This window comes from Culex quinquefasciatus, chromosome 2, assembly GCF_015732765.1.
Source record: "Culex quinquefasciatus strain JHB chromosome 2, VPISU_Cqui_1.0_pri_paternal, whole genome shotgun sequence".
NCBI classification, from domain to species: Eukaryota; Metazoa; Arthropoda; class Insecta; order Diptera; family Culicidae; genus Culex; species Culex quinquefasciatus.
The window spans coordinates 88107861-88129276 of NC_051862.1; the positions used below are offsets into that span (position 1 = coordinate 88107861).

At 40.6% G+C, this 21416-nt stretch overlaps 1 protein-coding gene across 2 annotated transcripts in view; it reads left to right on the plus strand.

Moving 5' to 3' along the window:
- The window catches only part of LOC6049606, a 49290-nt gene extending 31326 nt beyond the window's left edge, over positions 1 to 17964 (plus strand). For both annotated transcript variants that reach the window (XM_038258156.1, XM_038258158.1), the window contains exons 4-8: positions 12631 to 12915; positions 13028 to 13227; positions 13331 to 13486; positions 16907 to 17210; positions 17273 to 17964. In XM_038258156.1, the coding sequence (XP_038114084.1) occupies positions 12631 to 12915; positions 13028 to 13227; positions 13331 to 13486; positions 16907 to 17210; positions 17273 to 17439 (1112 nt within the window). In that variant the 3' untranslated portion in view covers positions 17440 to 17964. The remainder of the gene's footprint in view (positions 1 to 12630; positions 12916 to 13027; positions 13228 to 13330; positions 13487 to 16906; positions 17211 to 17272) is intronic.
- The last annotated feature ends 3452 nt before the right edge of the window (positions 17965 to 21416 follow it).

The window sequence follows — 21416 nt, forward strand, 5'->3', positions numbered from 1 at the left end:
ACGCAACAACCTCACCGCTTGAGCACCCCCGCTACGATGAGCACGGTATTTTACCACTCGTCAACAGCATTTCAGAAAACTCTCAGGTACAGATAAACAATCCAAAACCGACCTCATGTGGCCTTCCAGTACTTCATGTACTATACAAGAGGAACCCGCATCCTCAACACACATCAGCGACCAAGCTGCAGGACACTGCCATCCTGTTCCCGGATCATCAAAACATCTTGGAGAAAACGGCAGGTTCAACTGAACAATGAACAATATCCGTTGCATCCAGGTTAACCTCCATCATGCTAAGGGTGCTTCCAGTATCCTTAGTCGGAGGTTCACTAAAGAGCAATTTGGGATTGCTTTCGTTCAAGAACCGTGGGTGAACCACAACAAAATCCTTGGACTGTCCTGTCAAAGCAGTAGATTGATCTACAGCAATACGCAGGCAACACCAAGAACGGCGATTCTGCTGAGCGGAAACATCAAGTGTACTCCAATCACGGAATTCGTCCAACGAGACATCGTTGCAGCAATGGTGACCGTCCCGACCACCAAGGGAAAGCAGGAGATGGTTGTTGCATCTGCTTACTTTCCTGGTGACCAGGACGATGTTCCACCGCCAGAAGTGGCCGCACTTGTGCGATACTGTAGGGCTGTCAATAAACCGTTCCTCATCGGTTGTGACGCGAACGCCCACCATACGATATGGGGAAGCACGGATGTTAACGATAGAGGTGAGCGCCTTCTTGAATACTTGACGTCTAACAACGTCAATGTATGCAATAAGGGCAATGAACCTACTTTTGTTACTGTAGTGCTGTTTTGCAGACAAAATAAAAAACTGGCATGTCTCTGAAGAAGCTAGTCTATCTGATCACAGACAGATTGTCTTTGACATTGAAGCCAGTCAACTGAAAAGGGAAACGTTTCGTGACCCAAATGACACGGACTGGAACGCCTTTCGAGGTCACCTTTGCCGGTCCAAACAAGACGCTCCTTCACGAATACGAACCCCCGAAGAATTGGATACTGCAGCGAATACTCTTCAACGCAGGATCACGGCAGCCTACCAGGCAAGCTGCCCTAAGAAGGTGAGGGAAATCTGTCGGGACGTACCGTGGTGGAGCGAAAGCCTGAGCAACAGAGCTAAGCTCACTTCCAAATGGGATGCCTACAAAGCAGCCCTAACGAAGTATAACGCGGAGTTGAGGAGAGCCAAAAAAACTAGCCTGGCTAATTTCTGTGAGGACATAAGCTCGATGTCTGAAGCAACCCGACTCCAAAAGCGTTGTCAAAAGACCATTCCAACGGTCTAGGACAGGTGAGAGACGAGCAAGGCACTCTCACTGTCACAAACAAGGAAACACTGCAAGTACTCATGAGTACGCACTTTCCAGAATCAACTGAAAGAGAGGAGGATGCAGCTAGTACCCGGACTGCAGATGGCGTATGGTGTCGACCATCAAGAGAGTCAGTCCACCTAGCCCGTCGAATGTTCAACCAGTCTTCAATCAGATGGGCCCTCGGCACATTTGAACCACTGAAGGCTGCAGGACCCGACGGCATCCTTCCAATCTTTCTCCAAAAAGCAGCCGACACCATAATGGCTGAGTTGATCAACTTACTTCGAGCCAGCTTCACCCTGGGCTACATCCCTCGAAGCTGGCGTAAAGTTAAGGTGATCTTCATACCTAAGGCCGGCAGAAGTGACCCCACGATGCCAAAGCCTTCAGACCCATAAGTCTGACAGTGACGCTGCTCAAGCTTATGGAGAAAATCACGGATAACCACATCCGGGCGGAGTTCTTGAAGGACTTCCCTTTGCATAAACACCAATATGCATACCAAGCGGGCAAATCGACCGAAACTGCCCTACACACGCTAGTGTCACGTATCGAGAACGCACTGAAATATAAAGAATCTGCACTTTGTGCTTTTCTTGATATTCAGGGTGCCTTCGATAACACTTCGTACACAGCCATCAATGAAGCGCTCCGGTCGAGGAACGTCGATGGAACAACTGCGAGCTGGATTCATGCTATGCTTACGAGCAGAGAGATTTCAGCATCGCTAGGAGACACATCTATCACAATAACAGCAGCCAAAGGCTGTCCGCAAGGGGAGTACTCTCTCCTTTGCTTTGGCTGCTGGTGGTAGATAGTCTTCTAAGAAAACTTACACTACTCGGCTACGAAGTCATTGGCTATGCTGACGACGTAGTCTTAATCATCCGGGGGAAGTACGACGGAACGTTATCGGACCGTCTACAGTCAGCTCTAAACTGCACCATGTCGTGGTGTGAGCAGGAAGGGCTGACAATAAACCCCAACAAAACCGTGATAATCCCGTTTACTAACAGGAGGAAACACGACCTTAGGCCGCCTACCTTGAAAGGAACCCAAATGACCTTCAGTTCTGAGGTCAAATATTTAGGAGTAATCCTTGACAAAAAGCTGAACTGGAATGCACATCTGGACTATGCGGTAAAGAAGGCAACTACTGCTATCTGGGCGTGCAACAAAATGCTCGGCAAAACCTGGGGCCTTAAACCGAAACTTGCATTCTGGTCTTACACCACCATCGCTCGACCTAGGGTAACCTATGCGTCGACCGTTTGGTGGCCGAAGACTGAACAGAAGACATGTCAGTCGAAGCTGACCAAGCTCCAACGACTGGCATGTCTCTCTGTAACGAGTGCAATGAAAACAACCCCCACCGCGGCCATGGAAGCCATGCTATGCATTCTGCCTTTACATTTACATGTGAAGCAGGAGGCAGCGCTTGGCGCTCTACGACTACAACGGTGTAACAACTGGGTGGAAGGAGATGGAACGGGTCACTCGCGGATCGTGAAGGCTTTTGACATTTCCCCCCTTGCAACTTCAGTCTCGGACTGCATGGAGGTGAGGCCCAACATGGACATTCCATATGAGGTGATTGAAACAAATCGCCAAATGTGGAGTAATGGAGGACCTACACTTCCAGAAGGAACTATTCGTTTCTTTACGGATGGTTCAAAAATGGGCACTTCTACTGGAGCTGGAGTCTTCGGTCCTCGAACCAGGGAAACCATATCTATGGGAAAGTGGCCTACCGTTTTTCAAGCAGAAGTGTATGCCATACACATCTGTGCGAGGACGTGTATTATGAGAAATTATAGACACGCAAAAATCGGTATTTTCTCGGATAGCCAAGCTGCACTATTGGCATTAAAATCCTCTAAATGCGAATCCAAACTTGTTTGGGAGTGCGTCGCTTCCCTCAGGAACTTGCTTCTCGGCATAACAGAGTGATGCTGTTTTGGGTCCCAGGGCACTGCGGCATTGAAGGCAACGAAATGGCTGATGAACTTGCCAGACAAGGCTCATCAAACATCTTCGTGGGTCCCGAGCCGTTCCTTGGAATCTCAAAATGTGCCGTGAAGCAAGAAATAACTAATTGGGGACAATTGCAAATCGCTTCAATCTGGGGCGAGATGCAAGGATTGAGACAAGCTAAAACTTTTATCACTCCAAGTCCTTCAATTGCCAGGAAACTTCTTGGCTTAAACCGTAGGGAACTACGAATACTCGCAGGGCTTCTAACAGGACATTGTCCTGCCAGATATCACCTGCACAAAATCGGCAGGTGGCCTAACAACCTCTGTCGTTTTTGTTTAACTGAGCTGGAAAGCTCGGCACATTTACTCTGCTTCTGCGGAGCACTTGTGTCTCGAAGGCTGCGGTTCTTTGGATCGCACCTTCTTACGCCGTACGATGTATGGCACCACACCCATCCCAAGAAGGTCATACAGTTCATCGACTGTATTGCGCCGGATTGGGATAAACCATGTCTGCAAAATAACCCCTCGTCTTCCGATTCAATGGATACGAGTAATTTGTAGTATGGACAGTAACCAGGGTACATCACAAAAGATAGCCTTCTCAGGTGGTCGCAGTGAACTTAACCCAATGCCCATTGGGCAACAAAAAAAAATGGGAAGGAATACGACCTTAATTTGAGCTTTATTAATTATATCTGTATAAAGGTGCAGTAGCAAGAGATGATTTGATGAGAGATTTTGTTTGTTTCTTGCAGGGATGGAATAATCGCAAAAAAAAATCATTTTCGCTTGCGAACTTTTTTCACACGCGAAAGAGAGAGGAGGCAAATCACGCAAAAGAAAATCGCTCCCGAACTTCTCCAAGAAAATCAATCTGTTGTTGATTTTTTGTTGATTTCCTTGTTAGCACCACTTAAAATTAATTATTTCGCTTTGTTTACATAAATTGCCCATCAACAAAAAGTGACAGGTGATTTTTCGACTTGTGACGACACTTGCAAGTGTGGTAGTGAAAAAGATGTTCCGCCGAATAATCAAGATGATGATTTTTTTAAATTCCTTTTACCGATCTTTCGTACGCAAGAGGGGAGAGTCATGCTCCTTTCGGATTTTTTTCTCTTGATGAACGTCCAATGATTTTCTTTTGATGATGATTATTCCATCGCTGGTAGGAGCGGCCCACTATGGGGTATTTCCATATAAGCGAGCGGCCAAAAATATTTTTTTGCTTTTTTGTGACTTTTTTGTATTGTTTGTACTTAGTATAATGAAAACAAATAAATTTTGATATTTTTCAAAAAAAAAAAGTTTAATTTTCGATTTTGCATATATTTGAGGCCACATGCATTAAAGTGGTGAATTTTAATATTCTTGCTCTGTCTATTTAATGCACGGAATGGCGGTTTATGCTATGTTAAAGTTTCTGATTTACGTTCAATCTCCCTCCCCTTTTTCTTGAGTTAAAATCCACCTCTCTTTGAAGACCCTCCCCCCCCTTCCTCTCCAATTAAAATTTGATTTTGCGGTATTTTAGAATTTTAGACGGTTTATTTTATGGAACATTGTATGGATTCTCGTCCACGTTTTTGGTTGATCCACTTGCAAAATTCACGTTTTCCACGATAAATTCTTCTGAATCAAAATCACTACGTAAGCGATTGTCGTTAGATTACTTAAAATATGAACTTCTGCAATGTTGTAATTCTTACAAATATACTCGAAAGCAGTTCTCACGTTTTCAGAATAGTGCTTCGTTATATCGTACAGGGACACTACGGTATTATGATCCATACTTTCAAAAGAACACAACAACGAACTGATATGAATATTCGACGAATCGTTACTGTAAAATACTTTGAATAGAAATTTCTAATTTTATTAAACGTACCTAAGTACCAACAAAGTCATGAATATCAAATCAATTTCAAAACATACATAGCAGGTACGTCATTTCTGCCTCCGCAGGTAAATAATGCGATTTTAACCAAGCGTATACGCGAAAACATTACTTTTCTTGCAAGAATCAAAATGTTCAAAATGGCATAACTCAAAAGTGCACATAAGTGCACTTTAAAATTGGAGACAAGTTAGGACATGGTTCAAATTTTAAGCTGCAAAATTTTCAGATCGCACAAATGCACACAAAAAAAGTACTCCATTAACAAAGTTGAAAAAAACTAAATTTTGAATAAAAATCCAACTTTTTTGATTTTTATTATTTTTTTTAGCCTGTAAAAGTGTGTTTTGTAAAATGTTATTGAAAAGTTGAATCAATTACCTTTCTGAATATATATAATGATGCAGGAAAAAATACAATAACAGCTACACAGTACAACTATGAAAAATAATCATTTTTTTGTCAAAAAACATGTTTTTTCTTACCATTTTTGCCTTTGAAGGTCTGCAATTCAGTGAATTTTGAACCTACAACTTTCAAACTCCGGATTTTTCTTAGTTAGAATGTTTATTTTCGAAAAAAAAATACCAAAAAATAATTAGAGTATGTCGGTTTTTCGATTTATGGCCGCCTGAAACCCCATAGTGCGGCCGTGGCTGACTGGTTACGGTGTTTGCTTTGTAAGCGAATGGTTCTGGGTTCGATTCCCATCTGCTCCCAACGAGAAAAGTTAAGAACACAGAAATTTGAAATGATGAATATGAACGAAAAACCAAAGTCACCAGAGGCGGGGTTCGATCCCCCGTCCTTTGGATTGGTAAGCAAAAATTCTAACCACCAGGCCATGACGACTTGGTGAGCAAAGATTGGAATTTGGAATACTGTTACAACCAACCCGCAATGCCTTTCGAGGTGTATCCTAGGGTTCTACCTCTCCTACTAACATTGAGTCCAAAACCTCCCTACAAACATCTATACCACTAAGGTGACGTAGGGGTCCTTGCGCACTTTAGATAGGTGTTTACTAACGATCCTCCCCATTCCTGAGGATAGCTTGGACCCGGCCAGGACCCCCTTATGCCCTGGGTTGTATTACACACTCATCAAAAGATGAAGACATGGTATCTCCCGTGTTGGATTATTGTTCCGGATGAGGGTCTAACACAACCACACCAAACAGTGGGATAAGCGTTGTGGAGCCTTCCGGTGGTGGGGCGTCCTCCAAATGCTAATGCTATGCTAATGCTAATGCTAATGATGATTATTCCATCGCTGGTCCCTTGTTATAGTATTATATGAAATGATGTTTTCATCATTGTTCAAAACATGTGTTTTAGCTTCATTTTAAAATGAGACAATACTTTTGCAATCAGATATTGCTTTACAGAAATAATTAAGTAATTCTCTAGAATTGAGTAAATTTTTGCGTGGTGTATAACTTTTATTTTTGGTAAAATTTATCCTATGTCAAAACATCATTTCTGAATTTTCTAAAATCTGTGTGTTGAGAGGGAATGTTCCGCTCAATTTATTTTATTTTTGGTTTTATTTTTTATTTATGTTTCAGGAGACTAAAAAAGGCAACTTTAAGCTTGAGTTTAGGATGGTGCAAAATCTGGTACCGAAGTCATGTGAATATTTCATAAAATAAAAGTACCACAACACAACAAAAAAGTGTTTTAAAAAGCTAAAACAAATCTCTCTGGCATTTGCAGGGTGTGTTAAATAACACGATCTAATCAGAATTACACTTTATTTGAAATTTAAGGATTACAATCACATTTTGGCGATTGTTCACGCTTCATACAATAAAGTTTTTTTTGTTGGGTTGTTAGTCCCAAATAAAGAAAAAACCTTCTGATGAACTTAAAAAAAATCCTAAAATTACACCCAAAGGAAAAATATATCTCAAAATCTGCAACAGTGGATTTGCTGCAGAAAATGTCACATTTTATAACATTTTTTGCAGCAAGCCCCTAGATCATTTTTGCCCGCGTGTAAATATTTCAGCGATCTGCAGTTCTCACCAACACATATAAAGCTGTGTTGCTCTAACATATACAGCTGGCCGGTCCCAAGCAACAATCCAAAGAGAAAATATGTTGGTGCTCTTTCACTCTCTTTTCATCAATCGTCCATGGCGCGGTGGTAGCGTGTCGGATTAATAACCAAGTTGGTGGTTCAATCCTCGTTCTGTTAAGGTTTTTTGTGAAATACAACCAAAGCCGTCGGTAATGTCGATAATTGTCGGTAACGGGCAAAAATGTCATACCCCTATATCGCAAAAAATGCATGAGGACAGTTTTCATGCAGATTCTGATATACTTTCATGCCGCCATGCATCAAAATCAAAACCGCCGGTCGCATGATTTTGATGCATGGCGGCATGAATCAGAATCTGCATGAAAACTGTCCTCATGCATTTTTGCGATATAGGGGTATGACATTATTATCTACATTACCAATGGCTTTGGTTGTATTTCACAAAAAAACCCTTTAAAGAACGAGGATTGAACCACCAATTTTTTGGTTACTGATCCGACACGCTGCCACCGCGCCATGGAAGCTTGATGAAATGTGAGTGAAAGAGCACCAACATATTCTTGTCTTTGGATTGTTGCTTGGGAACGGGCCAGCATTATATGTGTTGGTGAGAACTGCAGATTTTGAGATATATTTTTCCTTTGGGTGTAGCTATTAAAAATACAAACATCCTCTTCGAGTTCGATTTTTTTTTAATAATTCAACAGTTTCCATCAAAACTTCCCAAACAACTAATCAAGCAGTTTAGTGCAGTTCAGCAGCAGGTATGACTTTTACTTTTCACGTGATAAACCATCGACCGACACGATGCGTGGGTTAACGATCGTTTGTGGTGTGTAGACCTGTAACGGCTGACGCACACGCACGGTCTAGCCCAGTTCGATCTGGGTGGCGCGTTGTAAGTTAGTACACATTTGGTTCAAGACTTAAGCCATGCGTGTGTGTGCGCGTCTGTCACGTTGACTTACTGCGAGGTTTTTCAACGGTTTTGCTCAGCAGAGGATCACGTGATTGTGCGATGATCATCGAAGGGTGCACTAACCGTAAGAAGAAAAAAAAATATGTAATTGTTTGTTTGGAATGATGTCCGTCGGTGCAGTGGACTGGCGAACCGGCAGCGGCGGTGGTAGTGTCTGTGGCCAAGGCTACTGCAGTGTCGACACCCGGTCTGCTTGCGGCTTTTGATGGAGGAGTCAACCACCAAACGCCGACTACAAGTTCAAAAAGAGAAAAAAGGCGCCAAAGTCGAGGTTCGAGGAGGTTCGATCGCATTTCGGCGCCGATCACCGTAGATAAAAAAAAACGGATAAATAAACGAGGGCACAGGCTTTTCGGGTCAATCAAAAAAAATTATAAATTGCGAAGTTGTTGTTGTTTTGAGATATATGAAACAAGTGACTTCAATGCAAGTGTAAGTGAGTACGCATGAAACTTGAACAAAATTATTCGGAAACCTAAATAGCAGTAACTTGCACACATGTTTTAATAAATTTTAACCTCACTTTAACTTTCCTTTAAAATATGCAAATCAAACAAACTTTAAAAACCGTAATAATTCCAGTTTTTGAGCAAACTTATTTTGAGCTCAAATGTAGAGTAAATTTTCAAAACAACCTATGAGTCATGAGTTTCCTATGCAGATAGGACTATTGAAAATGTAATCTAGAAATGAAAGTATTCATACAAAAATCGACTCAAAAACCCGGATTCTAATCTAAATGGACTTAAACTAATTGTAATTATTTCCTGATTTTAAGCTTTAAAAGCTTGATTAGAAAGATCAGAAAGTTTTATAACTTCAAGGTTATTTACAAATTTGACGTATTGTCATTTCTAATTAGTCTAATTTTATTTCAAGCGGACAAAACAAATATTTTAAAAATTATCATTGAAATGACTTGTACAATTGACAACTATTTAAAATACATTGCACAGTGGTCCAGATCGCAAAATTAAATGGAACTGAATTTTCCCAAAAAATGTGAAACTTGTGTGCTTTGGTGTCTTCAGAAGTGTTATTGCAAATGGAAAGTGGCATTTTTTGGTTGAGTAGAAAATTAGGGTGGTTCACGATTTTTTGTCTTCTAAAAAGTTGTTGAGCTTGCCATTTTAAGCAACTTTGTCTAAAACGCCAAAATTTTATCTCACAATCTACACCTTTTACGACCAAATTTAGAGAAAGCATCTTAGTGAACCTTTAAAAATCAGTTTTATGAAAGTAGCAATTCAGGGTTAAGTTTAAGAGAAACGTGATGCAAATATGCAAATATTTTTCAAAGTTTTTGTCTCTCGGCTCTGGCCGGGGTCGAGGGGGTTGAAATTGAAATAACAAGCCACAATCTCAACATTTGCATAGAAAAGTGTTTTAAAATGCATTTTACACTAGTTCAGTTGTTTTGCAATCATTAGTTTTCAAAAAAGTAAGATTCGACGAAAACAAAAAAAATAGCGAAAAAAAACTTTTTGCGATACTAAACATCGAAAATTTTCAAAAATTCAATAGATGTTTAAATCAACCCAAACATGCAAAAAACGATTTTAAACGCAGGGGAATGCATTTTAAATCAATTTCAGCTGATTTCGATTGAAATTGAAGTTTTACGAAAAAATATTTTTTTGTCCCATGATTTTTTGGGCCAACTTTGAGGGGTGGGGGGCGAAACAAACTTTAAATAAAATTTGTACCAACCTTAGAACTCTAAAATATATTTGTACAAATGGGTCAACAATTACAGCCATTTTAACCCTCTACAACCCAACCCCGCCACTAGACGGGCTTCGACCTAAAAATCGCCAAAAATCAAATTTTCAATCAATTTTTGATCTTTAAAAAGCACTGGAAAGAAGAACTCTTAAAATTTTAGACGATTTTACTGTTGGAACTTTTAATTGTTTTATGTAACTTTGCAAATGTGCAAAAATGTATTATTTTAGAGGTCAACTTTGGCTGTATTTTTTAATATCATTTCATTTCCTTTAATATCATATTCCTATATATATAAGAAGTATGCAATAATTTGTGTAGTGTCCCAGACTATGCCTTTTCGCATTTTTTTACAATTTAAATGATTCTATAGCAGAAAATTAAAAAAAAGAGACTGAAATACTAAAAATAAAAAAAAAAAACAAAAACATAAAACAAGAATTTAGAATTTTTCGTAGAACAAAAGTTGCTCAAAATGACCTCCTGAACACAGTAAAATAAAAAAAAACACAGTAGAGGGTTTGGGAGCGTTCTTTTATTACGTAACGCAGTAGGGGAGGGAGGGGGGCAGTATCGGAGGCCGTGTTACGCTCCATACAAAATTTTTAATATTTGTATGGAAATTTTGTTACGAGGGGGGGAGGGGGTCTATAAATCAATTTTTGCGTTACGTAATAAAAGAATGCTCACTTTAGGTTAAAAACCCGATTTAATCCCACCTGGGGTGAGATAGAGCCTTTCTTACAAAAGGAAGATAACGGCAAAGAAATAGCAAAATTAAGAATGGTCCATTCATTAATCAATTCAAAACTCAACATGATATTTTCATAAAACTGAAAAGCGCTGGTTTTTGCCTCATTTGCCATGGCCGGGTGTAAGCTGTGCTCGCACACAAGCATTTTTGATTTTTTAAATCAGAACAAATTATTTGTGAGGCAGAGAATTAGCTCACAATTTGCGATGTTCGTAATGTTTTCTGCATATCGCTAAATTGTTCGTATTCTCTGAGTGTTTTTTTGCACTTTTCAAAATATCAAGAATTAACGAGAAAACAAAATAATTCCGTCTTGCTCCAATGCGTTAAAGTGTTAAAGTCTTGCTCCAATGTGTTAAAGTGGTTACAAAATGACTGGCAGAAAGTATTTCAACACCCGAGAATTTGCCTACTGTAATTCACTAAACTGTCATTTAGGCGTTAGGCAAAATTGTGAGCTTTCAATAAGCAAGCCAGAAAATTATGTAGTATGCATTTAGGCGTTTTTGGGATTGGGAAGCATACTGCGACTAAGCGCTCGGTGAGACTTCACTACGACAAACGCAAACGTATCGAATGAACCACCGGTGCGCTGGTACGATGAACCAAAATACTAATACACAAAAAGGCTCGTACCGAAGCTAGAAAACCAAACCCGCGATGTGCGTTGCCACTGGCGCATGGGAAGCTTGGACGCTCCCCAGAAATTCGTTCGCTCAGAGTTCGATCAGAGAATGAGCAAAACAAAAAAGAAAGGCAAAAGAATGAGCATGGGGCTTCAGAACGGATAGCTGCTTGCGTCTAGTTTGCGTTCACTGAAGCTTAGCATAGATAATCATGACAGGCGATGTGTGATGAACGAGCAATCGATAAAGCAACTTGCACTAAAAGGGGGTAATCTAGTATCAAAACTCTATACGCGCCAGCATCACGCGCCAGCATTGCTCGCGTCTGCATGTGAAGCTCAACTTAACAACTTGTCGACGAGGCGTCGAAAATCGATCGTCCATGTTTTTTTGCAGATTTTTCGAATGAATATTTCTCGAGAAATGATTTGGGAACGAAGCTTGAATTGGCGTCGGAGCCAAAAGCAAACCCTATACCTTTCTTTAGTAAGGAAGGCAAAAGATGTAATTCAAAACATAACTATATGTTTCCCATGTAATTTTGCCCGCTGAATCTGAATCTGCCCTCAGAATTGAGCCAAAGTGTCAACATATTGATTTTTGGTCATATTTTGGGTTTCTATTTAAAATTATCATCAGCCCTTAACTTCACTTTTCTCTAATGGGCTATCGACAACCACTTAGTTTAGAACATCTTAGTAGAGTAAAATAGATAAGTTACTTGGGAAAGTACGTAACTTACGGCCGTCATTCACAATCAACTTAGTATTTTTGTATGTTTTTTTGGGAATTCTGAGTAAGCCATCACTCGGGCGTCCAATTCTACATAAAAGTCGCTTTGGCACTATCTCATCACCATTTCAGGCTGCAAATTATTGAAAAAAAATCGTCTTTTTTCGAATGTTCAAAAATGGAATTAGTCGTACCGCTACTGCCCCTCCGTATCGAGATAGCCGAAAAGGAGCTCGATTTCGCGATCAAGGACAAACATTACCCCTAAGGACTCACGCAAATCGAAGAGAGGTCGGTTCAAGTGCTATATGAGTTGGTGGAGAATTTTAACCATTTTAAAATTTGTTGAGGTAGCATAACTGTTATAATGAAAAAAAAAAAAAAATCCGTGATACTGGAGATCTTCTTTTTTATGCTTTCATTTGTTCAGAATGCTTGAAAAAAAAGTTGATGTTGGTTGAAGTTTCTGATTGACATCGTACATACTTAGACTACTTCAAACTGCAAATTTGAAAAACTAAACAAATGAAAACCTTCATTTTCAACTTTTATTTTCAGAGGTCGTGTACAACACCATCGACCGGATGGGCGGCTACAAGCGCCCCTCGTACGTTCCCGTCCACAAGAACCTGTTCGAGTTGCAGCCCGAGCTGAGACAGGACATCACCAAGGTCGAAAAGAGCATCCGGCTGATCAGAAAGCGACGCCGTCGGCGGGGAATTTCCATCGAGGTTGCGCCAGATTTGGCACCCGGTGGACAGATTCAGCCGCCCCATGGGCCACAACTACAGCCACAATTGCAGGAGGACAGCACTGAGGAACCGACCGTGGAGCAGCACTTATGTAATATTCAATTGGATTTGAGATATATTAATATATTGTTTATATTAATTAAGCTAACTTGTTTCAGACAATTTTTGATTGATTCATAATTTGATGATTTTGATAATTTCAGCCTCCATAATAGCCGACCATCGTGACGAAGACGATGACGACGAGGACGAGGACGAAAACACCAGCGGAATCGACAACGATTCCGACGACTGGGAGACCATCACCGAGCGGCGGGACGACATCATCATCCAGAAGGGTGACGATTCGAACGAGTACCCGCACTTTCACGTGACTTACTGGATGTTTTATCCGTACAGTCAGGTACATTAGAAACATGAAGAAGATCAAGAAGAAGGATCAGTTAAGGTAAGGTGCCCCTTTATTGAACCCCGAAAACCTCGGTTGGTTTCGTTTCTCGTTCCAGGGTAAGGTTATCTGCACGGTCAATCTGGGGCCGCTCGGACCGTGGCCGATTCCGCTCATCTTCGGGATGTGCCTCGGGACTAAGAAGGAGTTTGGCAGCCACATTGGCGACTGGGAGCACATGAGTTTGTTCTTCCGCGGACGGAAGGAACCGGACGTGAGTACATGTCTAGAGGAGAGCTAAAAGAACCACTAATTAACTCATCAGGGTCATTCGTTTTGCTTGAGACAGCAAGTATCTCCATCGATTTAATCAGCTCTCGAGATTATACCACATTTGTGTATTAACGTTTGAATTTTGTTTTAAAATCCCTAATATTTATTTGAAATGTCGAAATAGTAGTTTTTCAACAAGTTGCAAAAAGAAGATTTTTTCAGCACGAGTCGTACATCGCTGTGGATGTACCTGAAACATCGCACAACGGGGTTTCTCTTCTCTTCATTCTCAGCTACCACCTATCCCCTATTTTTATTTTGCTCTTCTGATTCCCATTTCTTCACTGATCCTTCTATTTAATATCCATCATTTGATTTTGATTTTACTAACTTTTGATTATCTTATCTCTCAAAGCTTTTCCACTCTTTTTTACCAATTGATACTGCTGTAACAAACTTTGTGTTTTTTCCTTAAAAATATACTTTTCCTTAATAATATCAAATCTATTTGTCTTAATCTTTTTTGATTTTATTGCGAATTTCGTTATTTGAATAATTCTTTATCTGTCCTATAAATTATCATTACTATAATCTAAACTTGTTTTTTTGTATCTCTATTTACCAACTATTGGATAATTTTACATCTATTACATGCAGCTTCAATGTTTATTCTTTAAAATACAATCATCATTCTCATACTATTGATTCTTGATTTTTTATAAAATATATTCGCTGGTGTGGTGCATAAGATCGGTCAAGGCCCGTTCTTACACTGAAAATTTCGAATTGCAAGTTCCATACAACATTTTTTGAAATTCCGCAAAAACCCATTGAGTGAAATTATGCGTCAAATCTGGAGTTTTTTTTTAAAAGGTCCTATAAACCAAATTTTCAATTTTTGCTTTTTGGGTGTTTTTGAACATCCCTGACTCAAGGCGGTTCTAAAAACACCCAAAAAGCAAAAATTGAAAATTTGGTTTATTGGACCTTTTCAAAAAAACTCCAGAAATGTTCATGTATTTTGTCAATAAATCGTTTAAATAAAAAAAAATGTTGAAAAGTGAGCTTTTCGAAAAAAGTGCGGAAAAGTAGAACTTTTCAGCATTTATTTTGAAAAGTGTTGCTATTCGATTCTGTTATTTTTGGTACAGAAAAGTAAGCTTTTTCATCATTCAAAATGACAGGAAAAGTAAGTCGTTTTACAACGGAATCACAAAAAAAAACAATTTTGTGCAATTCCGTTGTGAAACTAATTACTTTTCCTGTCATTTTCGCATGACAAAAAGGCCTACTTTTCTCTACTAGAAATAAAAGAATCAAAAAGTAATAATTTTCTATACAAGTGCTCAGTGTTGCAAATGAGTGATAGAAAAAGCTATCATTTGATGGTCTCTGCTCCAAAACGTCATAGACCGTCATTTAAGCTTGTAAGATCTCTTCTTGTGTCTAGTGATTTCCATTGATGGCATTCTCTTTCTATCACTCCTCTCCTTTTCCTTGACTATGCGCTCTCACCGCTGAGTCGGACGACTAGGTAGGAGGGACTAGGCTGCGAAATTGGTTTTGTGTCGGCTTTTGTGGTTAGACGCTGTTGCGGTGGCATGATCAGGCTTGCCACACGTACAGATATTTGTGGCACAGACCAAACACTCAATCAAGTATAACTTTAAAGAAAAACATTTTTATCAAAAACTAAACAAGTAAAAAGATGCAAAAAATGTTTATCTTTTTAGTGCAGTTTACAAAAACTACTCAAGTGTATTTTAACCCTCTACAACCTAACCCCGCCTTTAGACGGGCTTCGATCTAAAAAATCGCCAAAAATCAATTTTCCAACCGATTTTTGATCTTTTAAAAGCATTGGAAAGAAGAACTCTTAAAATTTTAGAAAATTTATGGGTTGGAAGTTTAACTTATTTTATGTGACTTTGCCAATGTTTTTAAAAATATCATTTTTTTAGGGGTGAACTTTGGGTGAAGTTTTTTACTAACATTTTCTATATTTTCAGTAAACAGAAGTATGCAGTAATTTTTGTAGTGTCCCAGACTAGGCCTCTACGCATTGTTTTGCAATTTAAATGATGATGTTGCCACTCTATAGCAGAAAATGTGAAAAACATACAAAAAATTGAAAAAGTGACTGTAAAAACGTGAAAAAATTAGATAGGCAAAATGTAATTATATTAGGTGATAGAATAGGCCAAATACTACCAAAAACAAACATAAACTAAACAAGATAAATGCAAATTAAAATACAAAAAATAAAACAAGAAAAACATAAAACAAGAGAAGTAAAATTTTTCGTAGAACAAAAGTTACTCAAAATGGCCTCCTGAACACGGGAAAAATAAATATTTTCGAAAAAAAAAATTGGGCAGTAGAGGGTTAACTGTAAAAATAATTAGTTTGAGTGTTTAGTCTGTGTCAAAAATATCTGTACATGTAGCAACGCTGGGCATGATCGTCATAGCGGGAATGAGAGAGAAAAAGAGAATATCAAACGCGAGTGTGTAAACACAACAACGTGTTCGGCTATGTTCGGCGCTGAGAGCAGTGCTTACGAAATTTCGACTGAACATTCCAATCGTCTTCACCACGACAACCTGATTTTTATATTCTACTTTCGATCATTTTACACATAAACGAATGGGTGCTACGCAAAGTCACTCACACAGTCATTAACTTCTCTCTAGAAATACAATCGCTCAGAGAACGGTCGTTTGACATTCTACCGAGAGTCCGATCATTTCTCCCGTGATTTCAATCATATGACTTCTGTCACCACCCAGCAAACACATGGACGAGAGAGGCAAAAACGAGAGAAAGAGAAAGAGTTTGTTGTCTCGTTTGGGCGGCTGCTTTGCTTGAGTGGTGCATATTTTTCGTTCGTTTCGTCTTTGTGTTTACGTTCAACGACCGTGCATGACGATCAATGACGATCATGATAAGCGCTGTGTGTCAGCGATCAAATTTCGTTTTGGGAAATGATCGCTGAAAGAGAGTTCTATCAAATATCGAGCAGTCCCATTCAGTGATAGATTCCTTTTTCAAGCATTGGCTGAGAGTATCAATACGGAAGGAAGAACATCTGTATCTGGGGCATGAGTATTCAGGATTGACAATTGATAATTGATGTGTTTACAAACCTGCATGTGCTGAAAAGTTATACTTTTCAATATTGTTATGATTTTATCGGCGAATTACCTAAACACATAAACAATTGACTTAAAATTCCATTCAAAGGGTGTTTTCGAAATTGCAAAAAATGTTGTATGGAAGTCGTTGCAAAACTTGATTTTCTCAGCACTCGTCGTATTCATCAAACTTGATAATCCTTCTTGGATAAATGTACACCTCGCGCTGAAAAAATCTCTTTCTTTTTCTTTTTCTTTTTAAATTTAAATTTATCCAACTCCCACAGGAAATGTACGTGTCCGCGCACGACGCCGGCGCCTTCTACTCGTACGAACGTCTCACGGGAACCTTTGAGTACCGGAGTCAGGAAACCCGCAAAGGAATCCTGCAGCGACCGACGTTTCCCAAAACGGTCATCACCTCCGGCAACCATCCGGTGCTGTTCGCGGCCGAGGGTTCACACGGCCTGTGGACCGCTCCGGGCAAACACAAGTATGTCCGCGTGCCAAGGCTGTACGACGTCAACGGGTTCGGAACGCCGTGGACCACGTGGCGAAGCGTCGAGGTCATCCACGAGGGTGACTCCAGGGGTGAGTTTGAAGAGATGTTGGTAATTTCATTTCAAATTAATTGCATTTGTTTAACATTTTAGGACGAACCTCCCTCAACCCCAAGTGGCTCAAGTTCAACGGTCGCTGGGGCAACCCCAAGAATCGGTGCCATCCGCTGAAGCGATTCGGTCTGCACATCTGCGAAATGACGGATGGCCCAACGGGAATCCCGCGAAAGAAGCCCCACTTCAAGTGCAAAAAGCGATAAAACCGCCCGCCACAAATCCTACAAATCGCACACTCTCCACCCACAAAACACATTCTAGAATGCTAGGGCAAATCTATTTATTTGTTATTTTTAATAATTTATTTAAAACTCTCTTTTCCCCCTCCCTCACCCTCTTCCTATATACTTCAAATCGCCATCAGCTCGCATGTGGTGCTCCACGTGAGCATGCTATCGATATGCATCAGTTATTTATTTATTTTTTAAAAGCTCTTTTGTAAACACCGCGCACGTGTGACGACTCTCAGAAGCGTGATCGTGACGCTTCAAAACCATCCATCACACGTGCTGAAAATTTGATAAAAAAAAAGTTGTTGAACTATCTCACAACTAAACAAAAAAAAACGCTAAACTTTAAAATGTGATTCGAGATTGATAAGCGAAGAAGAAAAGTATGTTCCCGTTAAGTATTCAAATGTAATGGTTGTAAATACACAGCGAAAAGTGAAACGGATTGTTATTTTTATTGTTATTGAAAAGCGAGGAATAAATAGTTGGAAAATTAAAGCATTTTGTTTTGTTTGCCCTAGAAAGAATTTTCTTATGTCTTTTTTTTAGTTATTTTGGCTCAAACTTTATAGGGCATTAGGGTGTAACATAGTTGTATGGAAAAAAATAAAGTTGTCCAAATTTAGTGAGCACACCAACCTAAACAACTTCAGTTCTCCTGCTGTGCTCTTGTGTGACGGACGTGTGGCAGCCGCGCGCTCGCGGCCTTGTTTACATTTGGAGGTGTCGTGTTTTGCGGGTCAAAAGTGCCGATAGTGGCCGTCGTGGTGCTTTCGGTGGACTTTCCGCCCCAACATACCGAGGAATGGAGGCGAACGAGCGCAAAAGGAAGAAAGAGGACGATAGCAATGTGGAGCAGAATCTGCTCAACAACAACAAGTTCAGCCCGCTAGCGGAAAACAACAACAATGCCAGCCCAGCAGGAGGAGTGGACGTCCCGGCGGTTCCAGCACCCGGTCAGTCGGCAAGTAAACAAAAGCAACCACCTTTGGTGGTGAAGAACACCACGGATTTTTACAAGCTCGTAGCGACAGTGGAAAGTTGTGAATTTGGTTTCGACCCGATTTACAAACTAACCCGATTCGGAACCAAGGTGACCTGCTTCTCTGTCAATGATTTTGACAAGTTGCAAGAGCTCCTCAAGAAGAAGAAAGTGGAATTCTACACTCACGGCCGAAGAAGCGAACGATTTCACCGGGTCGTTCTTCGTGGTTTACCTGATGAACTGAAACCGGATGAGGTCAAGTACCTGTTGAAGAGGGATCTCAAGCTGGACGCGCTGGAGGTGCATGTCATCAAGCGGAAGGAAAAGTCCACCGTGGACGAAACTCCGTACATTGTGGTCTACCCCAAGGGATACACCAATCTGAAGAAGCTCTCTACAATGAAAGTTTTGGCAAGCACTATCATCCGGTGGGAAGCCTACCGGAACAAGCGGCCGAACGTGACCCAGTGCAGGAACTGCCAGCAGCTGGGTCATGGAACCAGGAACTGTCACCTCAAGGAGAGGTGCAACAACTGTGGGGGTCCTCACAAGACGGACGAGTGCAAAGTCCAGGAAGCCGATCCGAAGCGGTGTGCCAACTGCTCTGGAGCCCACGAAGCCACGGACCGCAGCTGCCCCAAGACTTCATCCAGAGGCGCCAGCAGGCGGCGAAACCGAAACCGCCGGCAAAGAAGGCGGAGAAGCCGAGTCCAGCAGTTCCGGCGTTCACGCCGGCGGAGTTCCCTCCGCTGCCGGGCGCGGTTCCGGACGTGAAGCCGAAGGATCGCCCTCGACCCGCAGGAAGCAGTCAACAAAATACCGGCGCCGGCGCCGGTGCCACCTTCACGGCGGAAGGAGAGGAGGTGCTTTACAGTTCGACTGAGCTGTGGCACATTTTCAGGTTCCAGACCTGCAAGACCCGCGTGGACCAGTTGAGACTCGTCAGTTACATGCTCGGCAAATACGGCGGAAAATGAGTTTTTTTTAATGTATTCTAAATTATTATGAACCGTCCCTCGGTCCCAACCTGGTCACAGCACCTAAACGGACCTAATAAAAATAAGTTAAGAATAAAAAAAAAACCTAAACAACTTCCTAAAGTTTGGAAAAGATTTTTTTAGTCCCCACTTTGCGCAAAGTGATTCAATTTTCCATATAAATTTGTATGGGGAAAATCATTTTTTTGAATTTTGATATTTAAAAAAAAATCACGTTACACGCTATGTCACAACCGGACTCATATTCGGATGCTCTACAACTTTTCCGAAGAGAGTATCCCGGTCACGGGAATTTCTAGCAGAGTTGGCTCTGTTAGAATCCTGCTAGAATGATTCTAGCAGGCCTGTTAGATTTCTGTTAGAATTTTGCTAGATCATTCTGACAGAATGAAATCTGTTAGAATTCTATAAGAATTTTGTGAGAAAATTCTGACAGGGCAAAATCTGTCGAAAATGATGTCATTTCCGCCCAACCGCTTTGTGGCGAATGTGATTTCCGCAATTACCATCTTGTCATTGAACATGTTCAGGCAAGTTCATTTTTTCTAACGTTCTTGCCTTGAATGGAGATGCATTTTTCCCTGCACTGCCTAATTCGGTAAGTAAAATGAACTTGAGTAATTTTAATCAATCCAAAACACAAAACATTCTGTTTTTTAATTCACAGATGAATTCGCAGATAGCTGTTTCTCGGAGGCCGGTGAGCGCAGCACCGGAGATGTCGGCGATTCCACACGTGGAGCATCCCAGAAAACTGCGCAATCGAAATGTTCCACCACGGAATATTGTTTATCCTCGATTACTTCAAGTCGTCGTGTGTCATCCGGAACCGGCACATTAAAACCATGCGAACAAACGTGAGGTGGAATCAAGACCTGCAGAAAGTGTTTGCTCCAATCGCACCAGAAAACGTGAAATAATAAGTGTTTAAGTGAAAAGTGCTTGCTTAAAAATGTGTTGTAAGAGGTGATTTTTGAATAAAGATAAATTTTTAAAACAAACCTTTTCACCCAAAAAATTCTATCCGTTCTATTCTAACAAAAACCTAGCAGGATTCTAGCAGAAAATTTCTGCCAGCTCGTTCTAGCAAGATTCTAACAGAAATCTAGCAGCTGGCCTGTCAGAACAGTTCTAACAGCATTCTAGCAGGATTCTAGCAGAACCGGTTGATTTCGCCGGTTCTGATAGAACCGGTTATTGCATTTGAGCTAGAATTCTTTGAGAATTCTTGCAAAGATCTGGCAGAATGACGGCACAGTTCTAGTAAGAATATTTTCGCTCTGTTAGAACTCTGTAAGAATCCTGTGAGAACGCCGTGACTGGGATGGTGCTTACTTGCTCCTGCCCAGTCACGGCGTTCTCATAGGATTCTTACAGAAATCTAGCAGAGCGAAAATATTCTTACAAGAACGGTGCCATCATCCTGCCAGAACTTTGCTAGAATTCTCAAAGAATTCTAGCTCAAATGCAATAACCGGTTCTAGCAGGAGCTGGCGAAATTAATCGGTTCTGTCAGAATCCTGCTAGAATTTTACTAGAACTGTTCTGACAGGCCTCCTGTTAGAATTCTGTAAGAATTTTGCTAGAATGAGTTGGAAAAAATCTGCTAGAATCCTGCTAGAATTTTGCTAGAATTATTGAAAAAAGTTAATAAATTTTTAGTTACTTTGTATTTAATCAACACAATTTTTATTCTCGCTTTACAAAATTATTATACAGTGAAAATCAGATGCAATGCGATGAGTCTTTCTTGGATAAATATTCACTACTGGCTTCCGTCAGTTCCGAGCGTTCCGAGTGCGTGGCCATTCATCATCCGGAGAATCGACCAACATATACGCATGCGATGCTTGCGACCGAGCTTACGACATAATCGCGAACGACGGCATTTCTGTATGTATTCATATTCAACGGAGAATTCACGGATTTCAGCCATCTTTGAAGATCTCTGCAAAAACAAAGAAAAG